The 19,250-nt window shown below is 34.5% G+C and overlaps 1 protein-coding gene across 1 annotated transcript in view; it reads right to left on the bottom strand.

Annotated features, from left to right (window-relative positions):
- Positions 1-19,250, bottom strand: part of FAP (fibroblast activation protein alpha) — a 42,451-nt gene that overhangs the window by 5,480 nt on the left and 17,721 nt on the right. The window contains exons 12-22 of the mRNA XM_085325873.1: positions 16,398-16,442; positions 14,669-14,773; positions 14,506-14,576; positions 13,829-13,882; positions 13,383-13,507; positions 12,426-12,473; positions 9,460-9,558; positions 8,764-8,833; positions 7,306-7,500; positions 4,724-4,778; positions 1,352-1,451 (exon numbers count right to left, since the gene is read on the bottom strand). Of these exons, the coding sequence (XP_085181999.1) occupies positions 1,352-1,451; positions 4,724-4,778; positions 7,306-7,500; positions 8,764-8,833; positions 9,460-9,558; positions 12,426-12,473; positions 13,383-13,507; positions 13,829-13,882; positions 14,506-14,576; positions 14,669-14,773; positions 16,398-16,442 (967 nt within the window). The remainder of the gene's footprint in view (positions 1-1,351; positions 1,452-4,723; positions 4,779-7,305; positions 7,501-8,763; positions 8,834-9,459; positions 9,559-12,425; positions 12,474-13,382; positions 13,508-13,828; positions 13,883-14,505; positions 14,577-14,668; positions 14,774-16,397; positions 16,443-19,250) is intronic.

Genomic DNA, 19,250 nt, shown 5'->3' with positions numbered 1-19,250 from the left:
ACATCCTATAACATACATTGCCTGGAGACTTAAATATGTAGCATCCTGTTATTTTGCCCTAACGTAGTTCACCTTAATGTTAACACGCTCTGTTTGCCAGAACTCATGATTCATGACTTCCTTCTGCTTCCTTCCTTAGGGGAGGTACCTCTGGCTGTCTGGATTTTATAATGTGTTTTTAGCATCATTTTTTAACTCTCTCCTGAAAATTCACCTAAAGTAAAGGTTGTGGTGGTGAGGGTCCGACCTCCTCTTACCTGAAAACCTCACTGAATTCTTGAAATATTTATAACTTCTTTTATTGAATTACTTTTGCAAAAATTGTTCTATTTGCCTGAATTCTGGAAATAATTTTGTGATCATGAGTGAAAATGTCTACAAAGATGTTGATGCCAAGATTTATGTGAAAACACAAAGACTATGCATCCTGTATCAAATGTTTTCCCTTTTGTTTGCAAAACACTGCAAATACAAGGAATGTCTGTGCTAGCAATCAGGGAATGAATCTTTCCCATTTAACCAAAAAATTTTCTCATAACCAAGACTTCTTAGCAAACAACCATATGCTAAGTAAATGTGTTTGAAGTGCTACATTTTGCTCATGAAAAACATACATGTCATGATTCTTTTTTACACTAATGTTCCTTTACACCATGCCAAGAGCTTAACGAGTCTATAAGTAAGTATGAATATGTGCTTGCTTTATTCACACAATAAGGCTCTGGGAGTATACTCCCAGTGTTAGTTCCTCAGAACATTTGGAGTCTAAATCACTGAATATAAATATATGTCTTGTAATGTAAGACAGGCGATGTGGCTGAGAAAGGTCTAAAGGGATGTGTTTAGGAAAAATATTTTTAAAAATACCTGATATCAAACACAACTGACTCCKCCTCTTTTCCACTGCTTCTGGGAAATAACTTTGTAATCATCAGAAATACTGATTCCTGACAGAGATCATTTGCAGTAACTGGAGTTGATATGCACTATGATTGCATTACAGACAGAAGAAACTACTTCTGAATTCAGTGATAAAATTTTAATAAGAATTTTCAGGGAGATCATTCCTGAGTAAAGTGGTTTATGAAGAGGGCTTTACAGACCTACTGTTACAGATGTGTATATAGGATTATCCTGGTACACCTAAGTAACAAAATTTGTTCCAAACTGCAAGTTGCAGTCAGTTATTTTCAGCAAGGAAAGCATTAAACTTAAGGTCTGAAGAGTTTTATATTCAGGTAATGGCAATGTCTTTAAGTTTTTTATTGCCAAGTTCTTGCAATGATTTAATTTAGAAAATTATATGCTATATCCTTCTTTCCAAGTCAGTATTCATAACAAGTTTCCATACCGTAATACTCCCAGCTGGAGACAGGAGCCACAGCCATTCCACATTTAAATACGCCACTGCCAGATCCAAGTGCCAGAGAAGTTACATATCCACCATAGGACTAGGAAGAAATCACAGACAGCTTAAGATTTTTGGTGAAGTATCATTTTGCTTTCTGAATTAAACTCATAAATTACTTCCAAAGTAAACACTTCACTTTGAATGCAAAGAGGGCAAAGCAACTAAAGATTTTGTTTTGTTCTTCTGGCTTCAGATTAATCTATTTCTTTTTTCCTTTTTTTTTTTTTTGTGAGATAGAGATGATTAGACAGCTTTATTGAATCACATCATATCTTCTTGCTATTTCTTCAGTGCTTATCCCAGGATTCTGTTCTATTACCACTTAGAATCATAGAAAAAATTATGTTGGCAGGGTCCTCCAAGGTAAGCTAGTGCAAACTCCATCTCAAAACAGTGTTAACCTCAAATTTAAATGAGGTTAATCAGCATCACATCCCACAGCTTCTCTAGGAAACCTTTTCCATTGTTGACTGCTGTAATTTAAAAAAAAAATTCCTAATAACAAATCAGAATTTCCCTTGTGGTAACTTRTGTCTACTGCTTCTCATCCTGGAACGAGTGTGCTACTTCCAGGTTTTCCCCTCCCTTAACAATCTACCTAGCTTTTTCCAGTGATTGGTATGTTGAACCAACCCYATCCTCAATACTAACAGGCTCAACTACTTGAGAACTCCAAATTGGAGCAATTCCTCCTTACCATCTGCCACTGTCCCTTTTTGTTTTCTGGCCTGGCCTCAAACTGGGACCTAGCAAGGAATAATGAGTTCATAGCTGGAAATAAGGCAAAAGAATGAGTAAGCCTGGATATCAGCACAGATCTGTGTAACTGTGTGGGGTTAGCAGCTAAGAAAGAACTAAACTGTAAATAAAAAGCATTTGATTTGGCTGTCCATAGGGTGTGGAACTGCAGCTGGAACACACTTGCATAAAGGCTTTGGAGAAATAATGGGTTCCTGCTTATTCTGGAAAAGAGGGAGGGATAAAAGCTTGAGGGCTCCTACAAAATTCTGAAGATTATCAGCCTCTTCAAAGGTATAAGAAAGAGTAGAGGAAATGAACATAAGTGATTAAATCATTTTTTGTGCAAAAGTCAGTCCTTCTCTCCATTTAAATAAGATTACAACTTGAAATGACAGTGAGAGGTAATGTATATGGAAACAATTAATACCTCACACAGTTTTTCAGCTCATTCAGTGGGCATTTACCAAAAATCAGTGTACAAGGCTAAAAAATAAAGGATTAGTATCAGACATAAATCTATATGCTGTTACAGGCAGAAAGGTGGCATTCAAGGCCTGAATTGCTTCAGTGATTATTTAGTGGCTTTTGCCATCCAGAAGAGTTTGGTGAATCTGAAACTACAACAGACAATGTAATTCAGGAATACCTGCCAAAATGCAGTCTATAGAAAAAGAGACCGCTTCCAACATTATTCAAAGGCTCTGGACCAGGACATCGTATAATAAATGAGAAAATACAGTATCCCCTCAAAAAAAGATTGACAGTTTTGGCAATAGTGCCATTATTTGAATAATATATCCACTATTGGGATATAATACTTTAGACCTATGAAATTTCTTAACTGGTTCTTAAAATACGGTTGTTAAATAAAATACATGTTTTTTAAAAAAATAAAGATTTTCATGTGTCCTAGCACTACAAAATTACTCACTTATAAGTGTTTGTGTCACTTCATTTCACCATATGGCACACCATTTTATCCTGTTGTTAACAGCAGTGTCTGACCAAAGTAATTTAAATATTAGTTGGTAGAAACCTCACAGAAAGATTTTGGCAACCCTGATCACATGCTATCTAAGATCAGGCAACTTCTATAGTTACAATTAAACTGAATCTTCCAAGATCTACCTCGTAATGTGTTTTTGGGCAAGCCTTCTACAATGAAACTGGGCCAAGAAAAACAAACAAAACTCCCAAAAGTAAACAACAGTAACAGACCAGGAGAATTCTTCTGGTCTAAGACAGAAATTAAAGAGAATGAAAGAGAAGGTATTTCTGAAGGATAATCATAGAAAAATGAACATATATGATATGAATATATATGAATATATGATAATCAGAAAAACAAACATACATAAACTGCAAAATACTGGAAAGTGTTAATCAGAGGCCAACATCCCTGTTTATTCTGTAAGCCTTTCTAGTTAGAGTTCCCTGTGATTGCTGGATAATAGATATTGATGTACTGGGAGAGGAAGAAGGCGGGTAATATAGGTCTGGCCTCCAATCCCCATTAGCCATTCTTGTATTAGTGTCCCTAATCCATTAGAGCCTCTGATGTTGCTTATGGCTTGGTCTGCTGAATAATGTAATTCCGTGCTGTGCTGAAGAGGCTGAAGCAGGCTAGGGGCTAGGGCTCCAACACTRTCTATACACTCTTGATTCAACCATTCATCATGAACTTATGCATCTGAGTCAGCCTGAACATCTCAAAAATCTCTTAGAAGATTTGTGGTATTTGTGCTACCACTGAAGTTGGCTTCAGCTCTTYGATAAGCATCACTACTAGGTTTACACCTCATTTCCATCAATGACCCTACACTGAAGACTGAAACTGACAGCACAGGAAGAAAACACCTATTCCACTAATTTCTTTTTCTCCTATTAGGATGCAGTTCTTTCCTAAAAATTCGCCGCTGAAATATGTTGCTATRTTTCTCAGTGAGCCTTCTTGGCTTATAGAATCTGGACATTTAATAATAAAGACTTACAATACATCTGGCTATAAAAGGGGAGTCGTAACTAGGAAGTACAAGAAATATCAAAGCTGAAAAACTGACTGGCTAATTATTTGGAATGATTCTCATTGTCTCCAAATTTTCCACTTTGTGGAACTGCCACTGTTGTACACCCCTAAAACTCTCAGTTATCCCTACAGACCATTTCAAGGTAGACAAGGTGATCCAGAATGACACAAGGGTCACGTTTTCTAAACAGAGTATTCATAGCATTTTTCTCATCATTTTAATCTCAGATTAGATCCTCAGAAAGCATCTAAAAGTAAAGCCAATTAGGACATCTCAGTTTTACTTAGCTTGAAGTCCAAACAATGACATTAGCTATTTAAAATTCCTTCTTGAGCAGCCAAAGGTCCCATTTCAGGTTTATAACAAAGCTCACTATGGACARTTTCAATTCTACTTTATACAGGAACCAACAGGAACTACACCTTTGGCAATATCACAAACACTGAAAGAAGCTTTATAAAACTTAGGATAAAATATAGAAGATCTAAAAAACTGTATTGCAAGATTATTTAGAAATAAACACAAAAAAGATTAACCCACTTACCCAACCCCATATTGCAATTCTTTTCTCATCAATAAAACCCATTTCTATAAATTTCCTGTGGAAAAGAAAATCACAGTGATAAATGCATTATTGCAAAATAAGATTGTTAACACTATAATCAATTAGCAAAATATATTTTTTCTTTCATTTTTTTCTAAACATATCAATTTGAGCAAACTGACAGTCAAAATAGCATGTCAGATTTCTCTAAAGCATGCATTAATGAACTAATACATTTTTTAGAGGAAAAGGAAGAATTTTTTCTTGAAAGAATGTAAAATGCTTACGTTTATACTTTCAATATTATTTCTTTTTCCAGTGGATGTAGATTCTACTCAAATAGCGTCTTGGCAAAAAAAGTTCTCTTGTCTTATACATAAYATCCACCTAGATATTCAGTCCACACTGTCTCTCTAAATTAAACACCATGTATTATACTTAAGTTTTGTACACGTGCATATACATTATGTACTGGCACACACACCAAAGAGTTTAAAAAGTGTACTCCTACTAATAACCACATCTCATTTTCCATAGCTGTACGTCTCCATGGGCTATTGCCATTTTCATCCTTCTAACACCAAAGATGATGGATTATCAGACCTCAGACCTCAACCTCATCTTACAGTGAGTTGATACTCTGCATGTCTAGAGGCAGAGAATCAACCTGAGACTTGCAACTCCCTATAGCAACATTTTTTTTATATATATATATATGGCTGAAAGGTGTTGTGCACATACTGCTACTATAGTAAAAAATAAAATGAGGAGAACATCTCCAAACGCTCCCAGATAGTGATGTTACAATGAATGAAAAGTATACCTTGCTTATACACTCAAACAGGTCAAAGAGGATTATAAATAAAAACAAGGTTTCCTGCATTAATCCTGCATCAATGGCTGTATTTCCAGAGCTATATTAGCAACAAAGAAGAAGAAGGGATAATGCAAAAGACCCAGTATAGGTTCAAGAGTGACAAACACAAAAAACAGGTTCAGATACATCCCAACATACACATCAGCAACTGCTAGCTTTTTCTAGGGTAGGCACAAGCGACTGGAAACACACCAAATATGTGATACTGTCTGGGTGGGACAAAGTTAGAAAAGCCAAAAAATGATTCAGCTTTGTTATATTGCTGCCTTTATTAGTGAGGTTCCTCCTATAGTTAAAGCTCCTCTAAGAACACTACACTAAGATCCTCTCTAAAAATCATGCATCATAAAAAGCATGTGTTAGATCAGGAGGATGGAATGCAATACATCTTACTGAATAAAAATTTAGTCTAGGTGCTGACAGAAAATTGGGAAGTGTGAAGACTGAGGTCATTTCTTCACAGCCTGCCTCAGCAGATTTTGCAACTGCAGAATCAGTTTAAGCTCTCTTCGTCTCTGGCATTTTATGTCTGAATGACAATTCAGAGTAATAAAAAGCCATTTATTTATCTTTTATATTCTATTTTAAAACAAGCTGTTGCTGCTAGACGTTTCAACAAAGAAAATCAAATAGATTACATTTAGCTGTATATCATGACGTGGTTTTAATCTGCATCATTTATCACTGAAAAGGGTAATAGTGTGCTTATATTACTGAATAGGAAATGAAAAAATCACAAAGCAGAACCAGGAAGAAAGATACTATCCTATCATACTTGTAGATACAGGCAGTAGTCTCAAACATGCAGAGGAATTTGCGGAAATGTAGGCTGCTGCATCTTACCTCCAGCTATGCTACTCAGAGCCAGATCTATTACTGGTAAAAAGAAGGTATTTACTAATCCTGCTTATTAATTGCATTAGGTAATCTACCYAAGCCCTGACAGGCCAAATTCGAGACCCAAACCCAGGCTAAGTTCATAGTTCCTGCCTTGCACCAATCTCTGTGGAGTTCAAAAAGTTTAGTGGTGCTATTGCACCTATAAGCTTAACAAGCAGCCTTTCTTTCCAAAATCTCAACTTTCACCCCCACTGAAAACCTCTGCCTAGTGACTTATTTTCCCTTGGAACACTTCAAGTGTTTTGACGCAGAGTGGTATCTGTTATGGAACAACTATCAGAGGACACGTCTGGTTGTTTATAACTACCTTAAAATAGCGTGGAAGGTAAGTTTTTGACTAACCACACTCTCAAAGGTGAGTGTTGAGATTCAGCTGTAACAAACTTCACATTCGACCTTTAGCTAATCACTACAGTCCATCACTATGGATTACTAAAGTAGTTTTCCCCTACAGGGTAAACTTCAGGATAATAGTTAAAACATAAGCTTACCTCTCACCAGTGAGATGATTTTTCTTTAGGCCTAGGACTGAAGTCACTGATGATGCCCTTATAAAATGGAAGTGATGAGGTCCAAATGTGGATCAAATCACTTAGCAGTACGTGGACTTAGTACACCACACAAAACCACACTGACATCAAGCAGCTCAGCAGCATTTTATTTCTGCAAGTCTTAATTCTTGTCTCAACTCCTAGACACCTCAGTTCTCCAGAAGAGAAGCTGGGAGGTATATTTAATGTTTTTTTTACAGTAGATTTCGTATGTATGTAAATACAAGAATTATATGAGGAGATACTCTACTTACTTCACTGCTGAGATTTGGTCCTCAACTTCATAGACTCCTAGTCTTCGATATACTGCATGCAAAATCTTGTCACCTCGATAAGCTGTGCCTCTGCCATCCACTAGAGCAACAATAATTCCCTCTTTGCTAGCAAGATAGGTTATCCAGCTAATGCTGAAAGTGTCCTTTACATTCTGACTGCAGGGTCCTCCATACCTGACAGAAAAATTCACATATTTTCAACTCAGATATATAAATGACTCAGATATTGAATGAGTATCTTCTGGAAATGGGCTGGGTATATAGGTACGCCTTATACTTTCTCCACAATTATTTTGCTATATGGCTCTGATTCTGGGAGCTCAGAAGATAGAAATAGTCCTACAATCATTTTCATGTATTTGTGAGATTTTGCTATTTAAAATCCAATTTTAGTCCTTATTGTCTTAGGGCTTAGGCAAACCATTAATTTTAACTCAAAATACGGGGTTCTGCATCAAGTAGCCAACCTAACAGGAATCCTGAGAAGAGGCATGTCTCAAAGTCTCAGTTCTTTCCTTTCTTGATTCCCTGGACACAGAAATTAGGTGTTACAGTGTTTTGGGGAGTTTAGTGCTTTTCTGTGTTTGACTTCCACATGTAGCCAGCAAKATGGAGAACAGAAAAAACAGTATGTCTCCTTAAACTTTGTGGCCTTCATCAGCCCTTCTTTGTTTCAGTAGGGAGTATCAAATACTATGTAGCTGTGGGCAGAACACACCCCACACAGCTGAGCAATAGAGAAAAGCACTTACTCCTCATGAAAATGGCCTAATGCAAATTATATATTTGATCTCAAGGATATAACTGATGTCATATTCTCTTCTAAGTGACAGCCAAACATACTTAGCATTCTTGGACCTTTGGATCATCACTGGTTAATAAAGAACAATGTAAGCTCATCACACCCACTCAGCTCGTCTTTCTGCCTCTCATATTTGTACCACTGCAATTTTGTTGCCTTTCCTGCCTGCAATACACTACATTTCTCTTCCTTGCAGGATAGAGTCAAATGCCCTTTAGAAGGAAAACATTATGAAAGAAACTAGTCTTCATGGTTTATTTTTTTTTCTTAAAAAAAATGAAGGCAGCATTTATATTTTCCATATTAAAAAAGCTGAAATCAACCATTTCAGACTGCACCATGGTAAAGAGAAGCAGCAGCAGAACTAAGAACTCCAGGCAATAGCTTACATATTTCTATCCTTTTTATTTCTCTGAGGAACTAATCCTTGCCACAGTAAGTTTAAAATCCTTGTGGATTTCCATTGGATTGGGTTTCTATTCCAGAAATACTTTTAAAAAGCAAACAAAATAGAACTAACTGTTTTTGCTTTTGCTTGATAAAATGTTGCAAATGTCTCAGGTTTCCTTCAGTGATAATATCAAGTACTTTTTCTGGCAAAATAACAATGTCAAAAGAAAGGAAGTCTTACATACACCTGGATAAGCAGAGGATACTTCCTGGATCTATCAAACTGTGGGGGTAGAAGCATTTTGTACCACAGGGCTAGAAAAGATGTATTAAAATTATATTGTTAATGGATAAAATGATTCCTCCAAGCACGATGCCTAGTTTGATATAATACATAGTTTAGTATAATAGGATATGAAAATGAACCAGCACAAACTACAGGATGCATGAAATGTGAATCACAGAACTAAGTAGTTTTTCATATATAACAGTTGAAAAACAGTTAAAGTGACTTACTTTTAATTAAACTATGTATAAAAATATTATTTCACATAATATTAGGTTTTCATTTTTCTAAGTGTCTAGAAAAATGCCATTAGGAACAAAATGTTAAGTTCAAAGTAAATGAGTTTTGGAAAAATTACATGGATTCATTGTTATGTTATGAATATTGTGGAAACATTACATAGATTCATTGTTATGTTATGAATATTGTTTGCAAAACCATAAATGAAAACAATTAACTATTATTTTATTGATGGATAACCTGAAGCATAGATACATTGCTCATTGTCAAACAGAATAGAACCGAGGCTTTGATTCCTTATCTGCCAGGATAACAGTTTGTTCTATGGACAGCCCCTACCAACTGTAACAAAATGAAGGTAAGATACTTAAACGACATGCAAATAAAAAGTATAATAAAAGTGTGTAATGCTTACTTATACCATCCACTTCAAGTTTATTAATTTCTTCTTTCGGCAGTTTGATTTCTTGCAATGCAGACTGCAATTCCCAATTGTCTTCCAACACTCTCAGCTCTAAAAGAAGAAAAACACATTTAATCAATTAATTTATTGTTAATTCCTCTTTGTTAATTGAGATTTCTTTATTTTGTGTTATTAGAACAGAAGGGAAATCTGTGAAACTTTAAAAGCTACTTGAGCTTGGGATAATATAGCTAAATAAAAGCAAGACATTGATATAATAGTGCAGGGAGATTCCTTAGGTTTTATAGGATGTACATTTTGCAATGCCAGTCATTTCACATGTTGCCTAGGAGTGTTAAAGTTCTGGATGTTAGGAGGAAACTCTTCTCCCATGTAGACAGTTTATGCCAGTTTTGTAATATGGTGAGACCAGGGAATGTAAAATTCATCACATCATGCAAAACACAGTCCAACAGTCCTCTCTTGCCTACCATGATACCAGTTTGCCCTCTGAGAATCCTAGGCAGTGTGGTTAGGTCCATAGATGTTCAAGAACATCCTACTTCCAGGCTAACACAGAAAACTGAGCTTCTTTAGGGGATGTGACAAACCCTTGCTTAACCAAGATACAGCACATTCTCACAAAGATACTAGATGTACTATGTAATTGTCCTTAGTAATAGATTACTGCATGCTTTGCCCTGACTTCTGCTGCCAAGATACTGTAGGGTCCTTTATAGCTAACATAATTTTTAACTCTTTTCACTACTGTAACTTAATGGATAACATCTTGTCAATCCATATTTCTATTTCTCTCAACAATTTTATTCTCTCATTTTTTGAAAGTATTTTACATTTTTATTTTATTTTTGAGACAATTTACTCTTATATCATTTTAAAATGAGTACTTAAAATGTAGTGAATTTCCAGCATAGAATGCAGAACTATACATTATGAAACCACTGTGTATTACTTGGTTATTTACATGTTTTTCCATGATTAGGGATGGCCAAAGAATACTGTGCATAATGGAAATCTGGTGTTCAACTTCACTTTCAAAATGAAGGAGATTTTTTTTTTGGACTTCAGGAGATTTTTATTCATTAGTTTACCTTCTTCTTCTTCTTCTTCTTTTTTTTTTTTTTTTTTTAAATTGAAAACTACTACTTCCTGTTTCTGGAAACGCTGCAAAAATACACAAAGTACTTTTCTCAGCATGTTTTGAGCTGGATTTTTCTCAGGAAATGCCAAAAATATAACATGGGAATTTGTTCTTTCAAAGTACCCTCACAAGTTTAGCAGATTCAAGTAGATTTTTACGGCTGAAAGATCATCCTAGCTTTGGATAGTCACCCAAACTAAGCTGAATCCACTTCTCTCCTTCCCCTCAAATCTCCTGAAACTTGCCCATTACTACAAATGAATCGTAGGCATGGTGGAGGGAGCTTCCAAACCACTGTATGTCAATTAAACTACATGCCTCCTACTAAAATTCGTGGGTGATGAAATATCTGCCAACTGCAGTGAAATGGATCCACTACCACTCTTTCACAGCTTGCAGTCCAGTCCAAGACAAATACTTCAAATCTCCCTTTTGTGGAGATTACAAAASAAGAGAATTAAGGAAGTTTAATACATGAAAGGAAATGTAAAAGGTCAAAGAACACGAATGTGTTTTTATTCCTGAAAATAACACCACAGGAGAGTGAGGCAACATGAACCAATAGTAAAACTGTTCTGTCCTACAGAGAGGTTAAGAAATGCATATTTATTATGGCCTAAGGACTGGGATCCTAGTACAATTGCAATAGAGATGCTGGGTGAACTTTTCCATCTGCAAATATTTTTGAGTGGTTAAATACTAAGAGGTACCAACTATTATTGTCAAATAATCTGCTGCAGTTCATTGACCTCTGCATAAAATAGCACTTGATTAGTTTAACTTAATAATATTGATGCATTTGAATTCCTTATGTTTTTACTTGTATTTGCTTGAGAGATAACACTCAGTCACTAGGGCCTCRTGGGTAAGAGCTGACCTGAGCTATGTAAAGATCCTGGCATTAGAACTATCAGTGGCTTTCTGCTAATTACTGAGGAGTGAATGGGGGAATGCCAAGTCACTGAAGCTTTTTACAGGACCATGTTGTACTCATAACATATCAAGAGTGAGAACTTTTTAAGTTTAAGAGGCATTTTTAGGGATAAAAAGGTATACAGAAAGAAAATGCAATGCAGAGTAACTAATATTTCAATGGCTAGAACAGTTGAAATTCCTGCATAGCCTGGTTCAAGTCAGTCCTCACTAACAGACTAAAAGAATGATGACTTGGAATGAGGACTTTTTTTTTTTTTAAGACATTCAAATTACTTTAGAAAAGGTTTTATTTTCATACAAAATTGGAACTTCAGCAAGAAACTTTCAGAGTCTCTCACTTTTATGAGCTTCTGCTCTTCACTAATCTTTCTACTGATGGCTGAAGAGCAAGTTATTGGTCCAAATTCTAATCAGTACAGTATTGCAGGTCTAACTGCAAGCTGTAAATAGTATACTATTACCTCTTGCATGGGGTAAGGTTGGTTCAAAAAAAAAAAAAAACAACAGCCTGCATTAATCCCAATGTGAAAGGAGTAACTTTGAAAATACAGAAGTTTGTTCTACAAAGTTCTAATCAGTATTTGATAGACAAGGAGTTGCCAATGTTCGCTTCACCCAAGCTGGCAAACAAGAAAAATACCAAGATGGTACAAAAGTGCCAGACTCGATAATGAAAWTACAGTCCTCCATGTGTTCACTAATATTAGGATTTTACTAATTAATAAGGCTAGAAAGAAGCTTGATATTTTACTAACTCTTTTTGATGCACAAACAAGAAAGGCTTCTCGAGTGTAATCCTAAACATTGCATTGGAGGATTTGCATAGTGAAGATTAATGAGAAAAACAATTGTTCAGAAATAGGCGAGATATTTGCACTACCTCTATCACCATGGTTCTCAAAAAGAGTAGAAATAGGAATCCCAGGACCTGTCATAAGAATAAGAAAAAGKTTGTTTACAATTTGAAGTATGGCTTTCGTGACAAAGTGTATATCACATTAACTTTGGTAACTGAGAGTTATGAAAGGGTTCCGAGTTGAATATAGTCTTATACAAATCTGAATCTTTTCTACTATATAACCAAGTGGTCCCCGCCACACCAAATGCATCAGTTACTGTGTGTACATAGACTTGTATACATACAGGTGTTACTTAGCAAATGTAACAGAAGTAACTTTAAGTCTATCAACAAACTCTTCTCCCCTAGAGATGAAGTGACATCTGGTTAATACATGAGATGTGATTACATAAGATGAATGCAGAACTAACAATGTGAAAGTCTTCTGAGAACATGTCACATTGTATTTGTGAAAGTGAGTGGCTTTCGTATGGTGATGACCTTACTGACTTTCTGTGCATGAATGATTGAAAGGCGTTATTATTCTGTTACATTTGTGCCTCTGCTTAGCAGAGGTTCTTAGGACTTGTTCAGCTGATCATCTAATACAGAAGCAGAACAGTAAACTTTATACAAAGTACGCAAAAGGAAAACAGATAGATTTTTTCCTTTTTTAGTTTATGAGGTTATTGTTCCTTGATTACAATAATGGATGAAACCTCAGATCACTGAAATCATCTAACTTACTTCAACAGAGCTAAGACCTCATCTAATATTTCTGTTAGAAGTGTTTTCAGTGATCATGTATCTTGCTGAATTAAGTTTTTCTTAGTTCCAATATTAAAAATTTTCTCAGATAGTAATTGTCCAACATTTTGTGGCTAACAAAGGTTTTAATCATTTCATCTAGCCATTATCCGAGATAATCAGTACTATCTACACCCCACATACATTTGGAAGAATAACCTGAGTATATGTTTGTTCCTATGCCATACATACCATAACAGATCAAGGCATAATACTTAGAATATTCACTGAACCTTGCTGTATAATACTGGCATCTCTCTTTCCTTAGATTGCAAGTTATGCATTGTTTCCTGATAGGTCCATGTCCAATACTGATTCTAGGATGAAAATAAAACAATATTTTGTTTTAACTAATTTCTGATTGGTCTGCCTCAAATTCTAGAACATAGGCACCTTAACCTCAGAATAGTTCCCTTTAAATACAAATGCTTTCCTTTTTTCTTTTATTTTTTTTTACCAATAGTATACTTAGATGGTATCTCTCCTCAATTCTCAGATATAAATTGATGTTAAGGTTTAGTTAAGTTAAGCTGTGAAATTAATATTTTAATGATCTTAAAAATAAATCCTTTTACTGGCAAATCCAGACCTATCTTCTATCAAACTAGTATCATTAAGATAATATTGATAATACTTACTTGTAAATATTCCTTCTTCCTGGATAGCCTTCAAATTCATTGCTTGAATAGAAACTGTAAATTCATTTATATGTTAATAAATAATCCATAAAATGATGACCTGTGAACCAGCATCAAAATGAAAAGCTTTCTTGGAAGTTAACTTGAACTTTTTGAGACTTCTGCACATGACAGAAGAGTCAGTTAAGCTTATTAACATTTCATCTCAATAAATCTTAGCTCAAGTTCTGACTAGATGACAAATTAGTGATATATAAATAGGATATATAAATTATCATGAACTAGTCACTCAAATTACATAAATTATATCTCTATATATAATAATCTGAATGAGACACCACAGCTAAAATTCAGCAAAAAATAATTGCTAATTGCATGAGAGTTAACCATATGCTTAAACTTAAGTACTTTCTAGATAAGAACCTCTAAGATGGATGACTGAATATAAAAAAAAAAGGGCGGGGGCAATTTACAAAGGCTCTTCCATAAGAAACCCAAGTTTGCAAACTTGTGCACTGTATTTGCATACAACTTTGCTGTGGATGTGTTGAGTAACTAAACAAATTATAGCTAGTTACAACTTGATGAGTTGTCAAATGGCTAATATGAGTGCAAATGATTAAGTGTTGCTCTTACTGATAACACTGAAAACACATTTTCTTCTGCACAATACTTACATTGCATCACTTGTTACTCTGAAAATGTATATTGCCTCCCATTCTCCACTTGTGATTTGGATTGCATTCTCCTGTGAGGCAAGATATACAAGTTAATGAATATAGTAGAATTATTTCAGGAATTTACAATAGATTAATGTGGAACATTCTATGTTTGACTTACCACAGAGCCATTGATGTAATGAATATGCTTATAACCATTTTTATCACTAAAAATTTTGTAGTATGAACTGCTGTCTGATGTGAAATATGGTGTTGAAACAAAGAACTGAAACAAATTAAAATGGGAGATGAAACATAAATAAGTGTCCAAGCTGTTTAGTAGCTTATAGTACACATTAGAAGTAACTAGAATCTATTTCAATAATTCATATAGGACAAATCACTTTGGATACCTGTTTATCTGTGATGCGCAATCTTTCACTCAGTGCACATTACAATTTCTAATCTGTCATGTCAGATAACACACATATCTCAAGCTTCCCACAAATACAAGTTCTCTGCTTAATACAAATGGAATAATTTGCTTGTATATTTTGAATGATCTTTCTTTAGTTATTGAAAAGTAGGTAACAGGTATCCTTAATAATTAAGTTTCTGAATAAAACTAATGTTTGAGAATAGTGCCAGACTGAAAATCCTATGGATCACAGAGTTTGGTTTATTCACTGAACAAACACAACACTGAATAAATGAATATTTAAGTTCCCCATTCYGACCCAATAATGTTTAAGAACATTGCTTCCTTTTAAATCTTCATCTCTTTACTAAGATTGTCAGTCAAGGACTACTTTGCACAACTTCAAACATAGCACCAAATGATCCTGAGTGATTATGACTTTTGAATAATACTAACCCCACACTGGACAAGAATCTATTACCTCAAGCTGAATCGTCCTGGAGCCTGCTTCTAATATTCTTAATCCTTGAAATCCCATAGAGGCTAATGCACAGATTTATGTATGTGTGCAATTTCGCTAGTTCTAATAAAAACCTGTCATCACAGTCTCAAGAGAGGAGGCAAAAAAAAAAAGCAAGCAAGCAAGCAAGCAAAATGATTTATCCATCTAAACATGTAATCTTCACTTCAAATAAAAACACCTCTCTTAAAGAACAGTGCACTGAAAATTGAAACTCTCAGTTAAGACCACTACAGGACATGCAGGCACAGTGTGAGGTTTTCCATAYTGAATCTTCTTAATATTTCTTGAGTCCGACGAGTAACATAAGTAGTAATATATATGTGCTATTAGAATATATCATTGTAAAAACTGATCTCATGCTCCTACTATTTTCTGCAGCTTCATTTTTAGTATGAGCTCACAAAGATATGTCTCTTCCTAGTAAAGGTTACAGAGTACAGAAAATTTCTTTTGCTTACAGGTAACTGCAGGTAAGTATCAACTACTCCTGTGAGAGGGGTGTCTTACATTGAGGGTTTCTCCCGAGGGGAAGAAGGGCAGCACTCAGCCTTAAAATTGTGTTCTGAGGGGACAGTTTCTACTGCTAAAATGCTATGATACGATAGATTTTTATCTGTTGCCCTAGTGACATCAGAAGAATTTTACGATAATATCTATTTTTTTTTTTTACTTACAAGATGCTTCTAAGAATTACTTTGCCATATGAATCTATCTCCTTCCATGACTTTCCTCCCTTCAGTATAGTGCCTAGTCAATTGAACTAATATATACAAGAGAGAAGGGTTCTTAAACTAAAACAAGTAGCCAGTTACTATGCCTAACACAGGCAGAGTCAAAAATCTTAATCCTACAATGCAACAGGTTTAAGGCAGAAGCATTTTCTCATTCACAAGGGTACTTTATGTTTTAGAGACACAGAAAGCTGTAGCTTTTCATTAAACCAAAACAGAGTACAACAAGAAAACCTACTCCGCCTGCCCATCCTGTTTGACTTTCTTCTATGTGCTGTTGATTCTGAAAAACAAAAACAAGTGTACACTCTTTTAAGAAGTTTAAGAACAAGTTCATGGAGTTTAAAATCCTTCAAGTAACTTATTAGTTATATAGCTTCAGAGAACCTGAAGGCATCATTCAGAGATGCCTGAGGTAAATAACAATATTATAGTAATACTATTACATTAACTAAAATATTATTAGTTTTTAACAGCTATCCTCGGAGATAAATAAAATAAAAAATAATTCATTTCATTTCACGGAAAGCAAGAACTAACAACTGCTTACTCCCATTAATTTTTCACTAAAAACAACTCAAATACTTTCTGGAATAATAATAATATTAAAAATTTGATTTAGATTCTCAGCTGGTTCGTTTGACATATTTCCTTTGATTTGAAAGGAATGATGCTGATTTATAACAGAGCAACTATTAGGTACAGCTTTTAAAGCTGAGGTTCAAAATACAACCCATATACTTTGGCATATAAGCTTTAAAACTTGCACAATAACGTAAAAAGCATTTTTATCTAGACAACTGCAGTGTTGAATAGCTTCTCTTCTCTCCTTTCTTTTGGCCAGTGGAAAATTCTGGTAAACAAWGGGAAAACATTCTTCCTCTCATCCTCTGAAACAAAGGTAGGCATTTTAAAACTAAATTCTGGTTTCATTTATTTTAATACCTTTGTAGATCCAAGATACTCTAGTATTTCTGGATACATATCAAATAATAAAGATCAAAATCTGGTGCAAACTCCCCAAAGCATTCTCATTTAACTGTTCGAGTAGAAAGCTCTTTTGTTATCTTGAATAGCAGCAACTTCCAGTCACATCAACAGTGATGGAACACTCAATACATCACTTAAGCCAGGTAAAACAGGTATTTTGATTTAAATTTATTTTATAGCCACAAAGTGAAAAATATTTAAAACTAAGTGAACAAACAGAAATCTGAGGGCCTTTTTTTTTTTTTTTTTTGTCACGCTTGAGAGGCATTAAAAAGACTGATTTTCAAGACTTTAAAATGTCACAAGTTAAGTACTTAAACAGAAAAATTAAAGATTGTCAAAGAGAATGTAGGCATCAAAAATCACCCAGGTTACCGTGTTTTGAGATGAATAATATAAGTTTAACAGAGCTTAACTCCTTATGATAGTCTTAAAGCTGATTTTAAAAGCACACACACACACACACACACACACACACACACACAGAGCATAAATGGAGCAGTTTCTCTTGCAAACTGAATGTGCTTTTACATTTTTATTTATGTTTGACTTATAAAGTTTCTAATGGATTTCCAATACTTTCTAATGAATTTTTCACTGCAGACTGTAAGATCTTAATTGTTGGATGGAACAGGTCATACAATACTTAACAATTCTGCATTCAATAAATTTATATATATCTTTATCTTTCAAGTTTTTCTTTATACTGTTTAATGAAATATTTTTTCCACAATCTGAAGCCCTTTAATACATATTTCAGTAAATTTGCTTTCTAAACAAAATGTTTTGCATTTCTTATCCTTAATGTAATTTCACAAACATTTGGAATCATGCTTTCAGATATGTTTTATTTCTTACTGAGATTAAAAAAAATGCAAAGTATTGTTTTATATCTGCTTCCTAGATTTATTTCCTTTTTAAAAATTAAGGCTCAGATCCCAATGACCTAATACATAAGGATATTTTTAACTTCTCTCATATGTGTAGTTCTATTGACTTCTATGGCCTTTTCGCATGTATTAAAGCATTTATGGAATTTTATTTGCAGAATTGGAATCTTTTTCACAAACACTTATTTACATGCATAGCTTTTACTCACATGAGCAATTCCACTGAAGTCCTGTTGGCTTTTATGGTCTATTCACATGAGTAAGAGCTAAGTACATTAACATGTTTGGTGAATCCACACTTTAGTAACATCTTGTAGGTTATATATTATTACTATTTTCAAGCACCAAAACTCTAACACATTCATTGTACATTAGAGTCTCTATTTAATCTGAAATCAACGAGACAGAAATATTTTTGCCAGTGGAAATGCACAGAGATATACTTTCTAACTGCAAATAGAGCTAATGTAGCACTCCCATCTGTTCACACTCCTTCAATTGACCATTTGTGCAAACTCTAATGTGATAAAAGCATTGTATCACTGTATAAATATAGAATTATAGAAACGTCAGTAGTGACTCCATAAATAAGGTTTCATGGAGAAATGCAATTAAGCAAGGATCACGAACACAGTCCTCGCAAGATGTTAATTGCTCTGGTTTGGTTCCAACAAAACAATTAAGCACATGCTTAATTTTAAACACAAACAGACCTACTGAAATCAGTAACTCTGCTTACATGCTTAAAGTTAAGCTTGTATTAAAACTCTTTGATGGACTGTGGTAAAGACTTATATCTCTTGTTTTTTATGAAAGTTAAAATATTTAGTTATCAAAATGTTGGTTACTTCCAGGTGGGATAGAGATTCAGTGTTAATCTAAATACGAAATGGAATAATTACATAGGAAATCATAATATTTCTGCAATCAATCTTCTTCAGTTGTAATAAATTTCTGCAGTAAATATGTATACTGTCCTAGTAAAGTCAGGCTGTTCCTCTGTGGAAAGTTACTTGAATGGTAACTTTTTTGAAAGATCAGGACCCTAGCTTCCTTTTAAACTACCAACAACTGTCATATCATTGATATAATACAAGAACTATTTCCAGCTTGGAAAGGCTGTGTGAATAAACTCAGCATTTCAGCATTTTATATAACTTGTCAGTTATACAGTTATATAGAACACTTTCATAAGCATTCTTGGGCTGTGT

The sequence above is a fragment of the Rhea americana genome, unplaced genomic scaffold (assembly GCF_003343005.1).
Source record: "Rhea americana isolate MKP2758 unplaced genomic scaffold, rheAme1 scaffold_124, whole genome shotgun sequence".
Classification (NCBI taxonomy): Eukaryota; Metazoa; Chordata; class Aves; order Rheiformes; family Rheidae; genus Rhea; species Rhea americana.
Note: the sequence above shows the minus strand (reverse complement) of the source record. Positions and strands in the feature narration are given on the sequence as shown.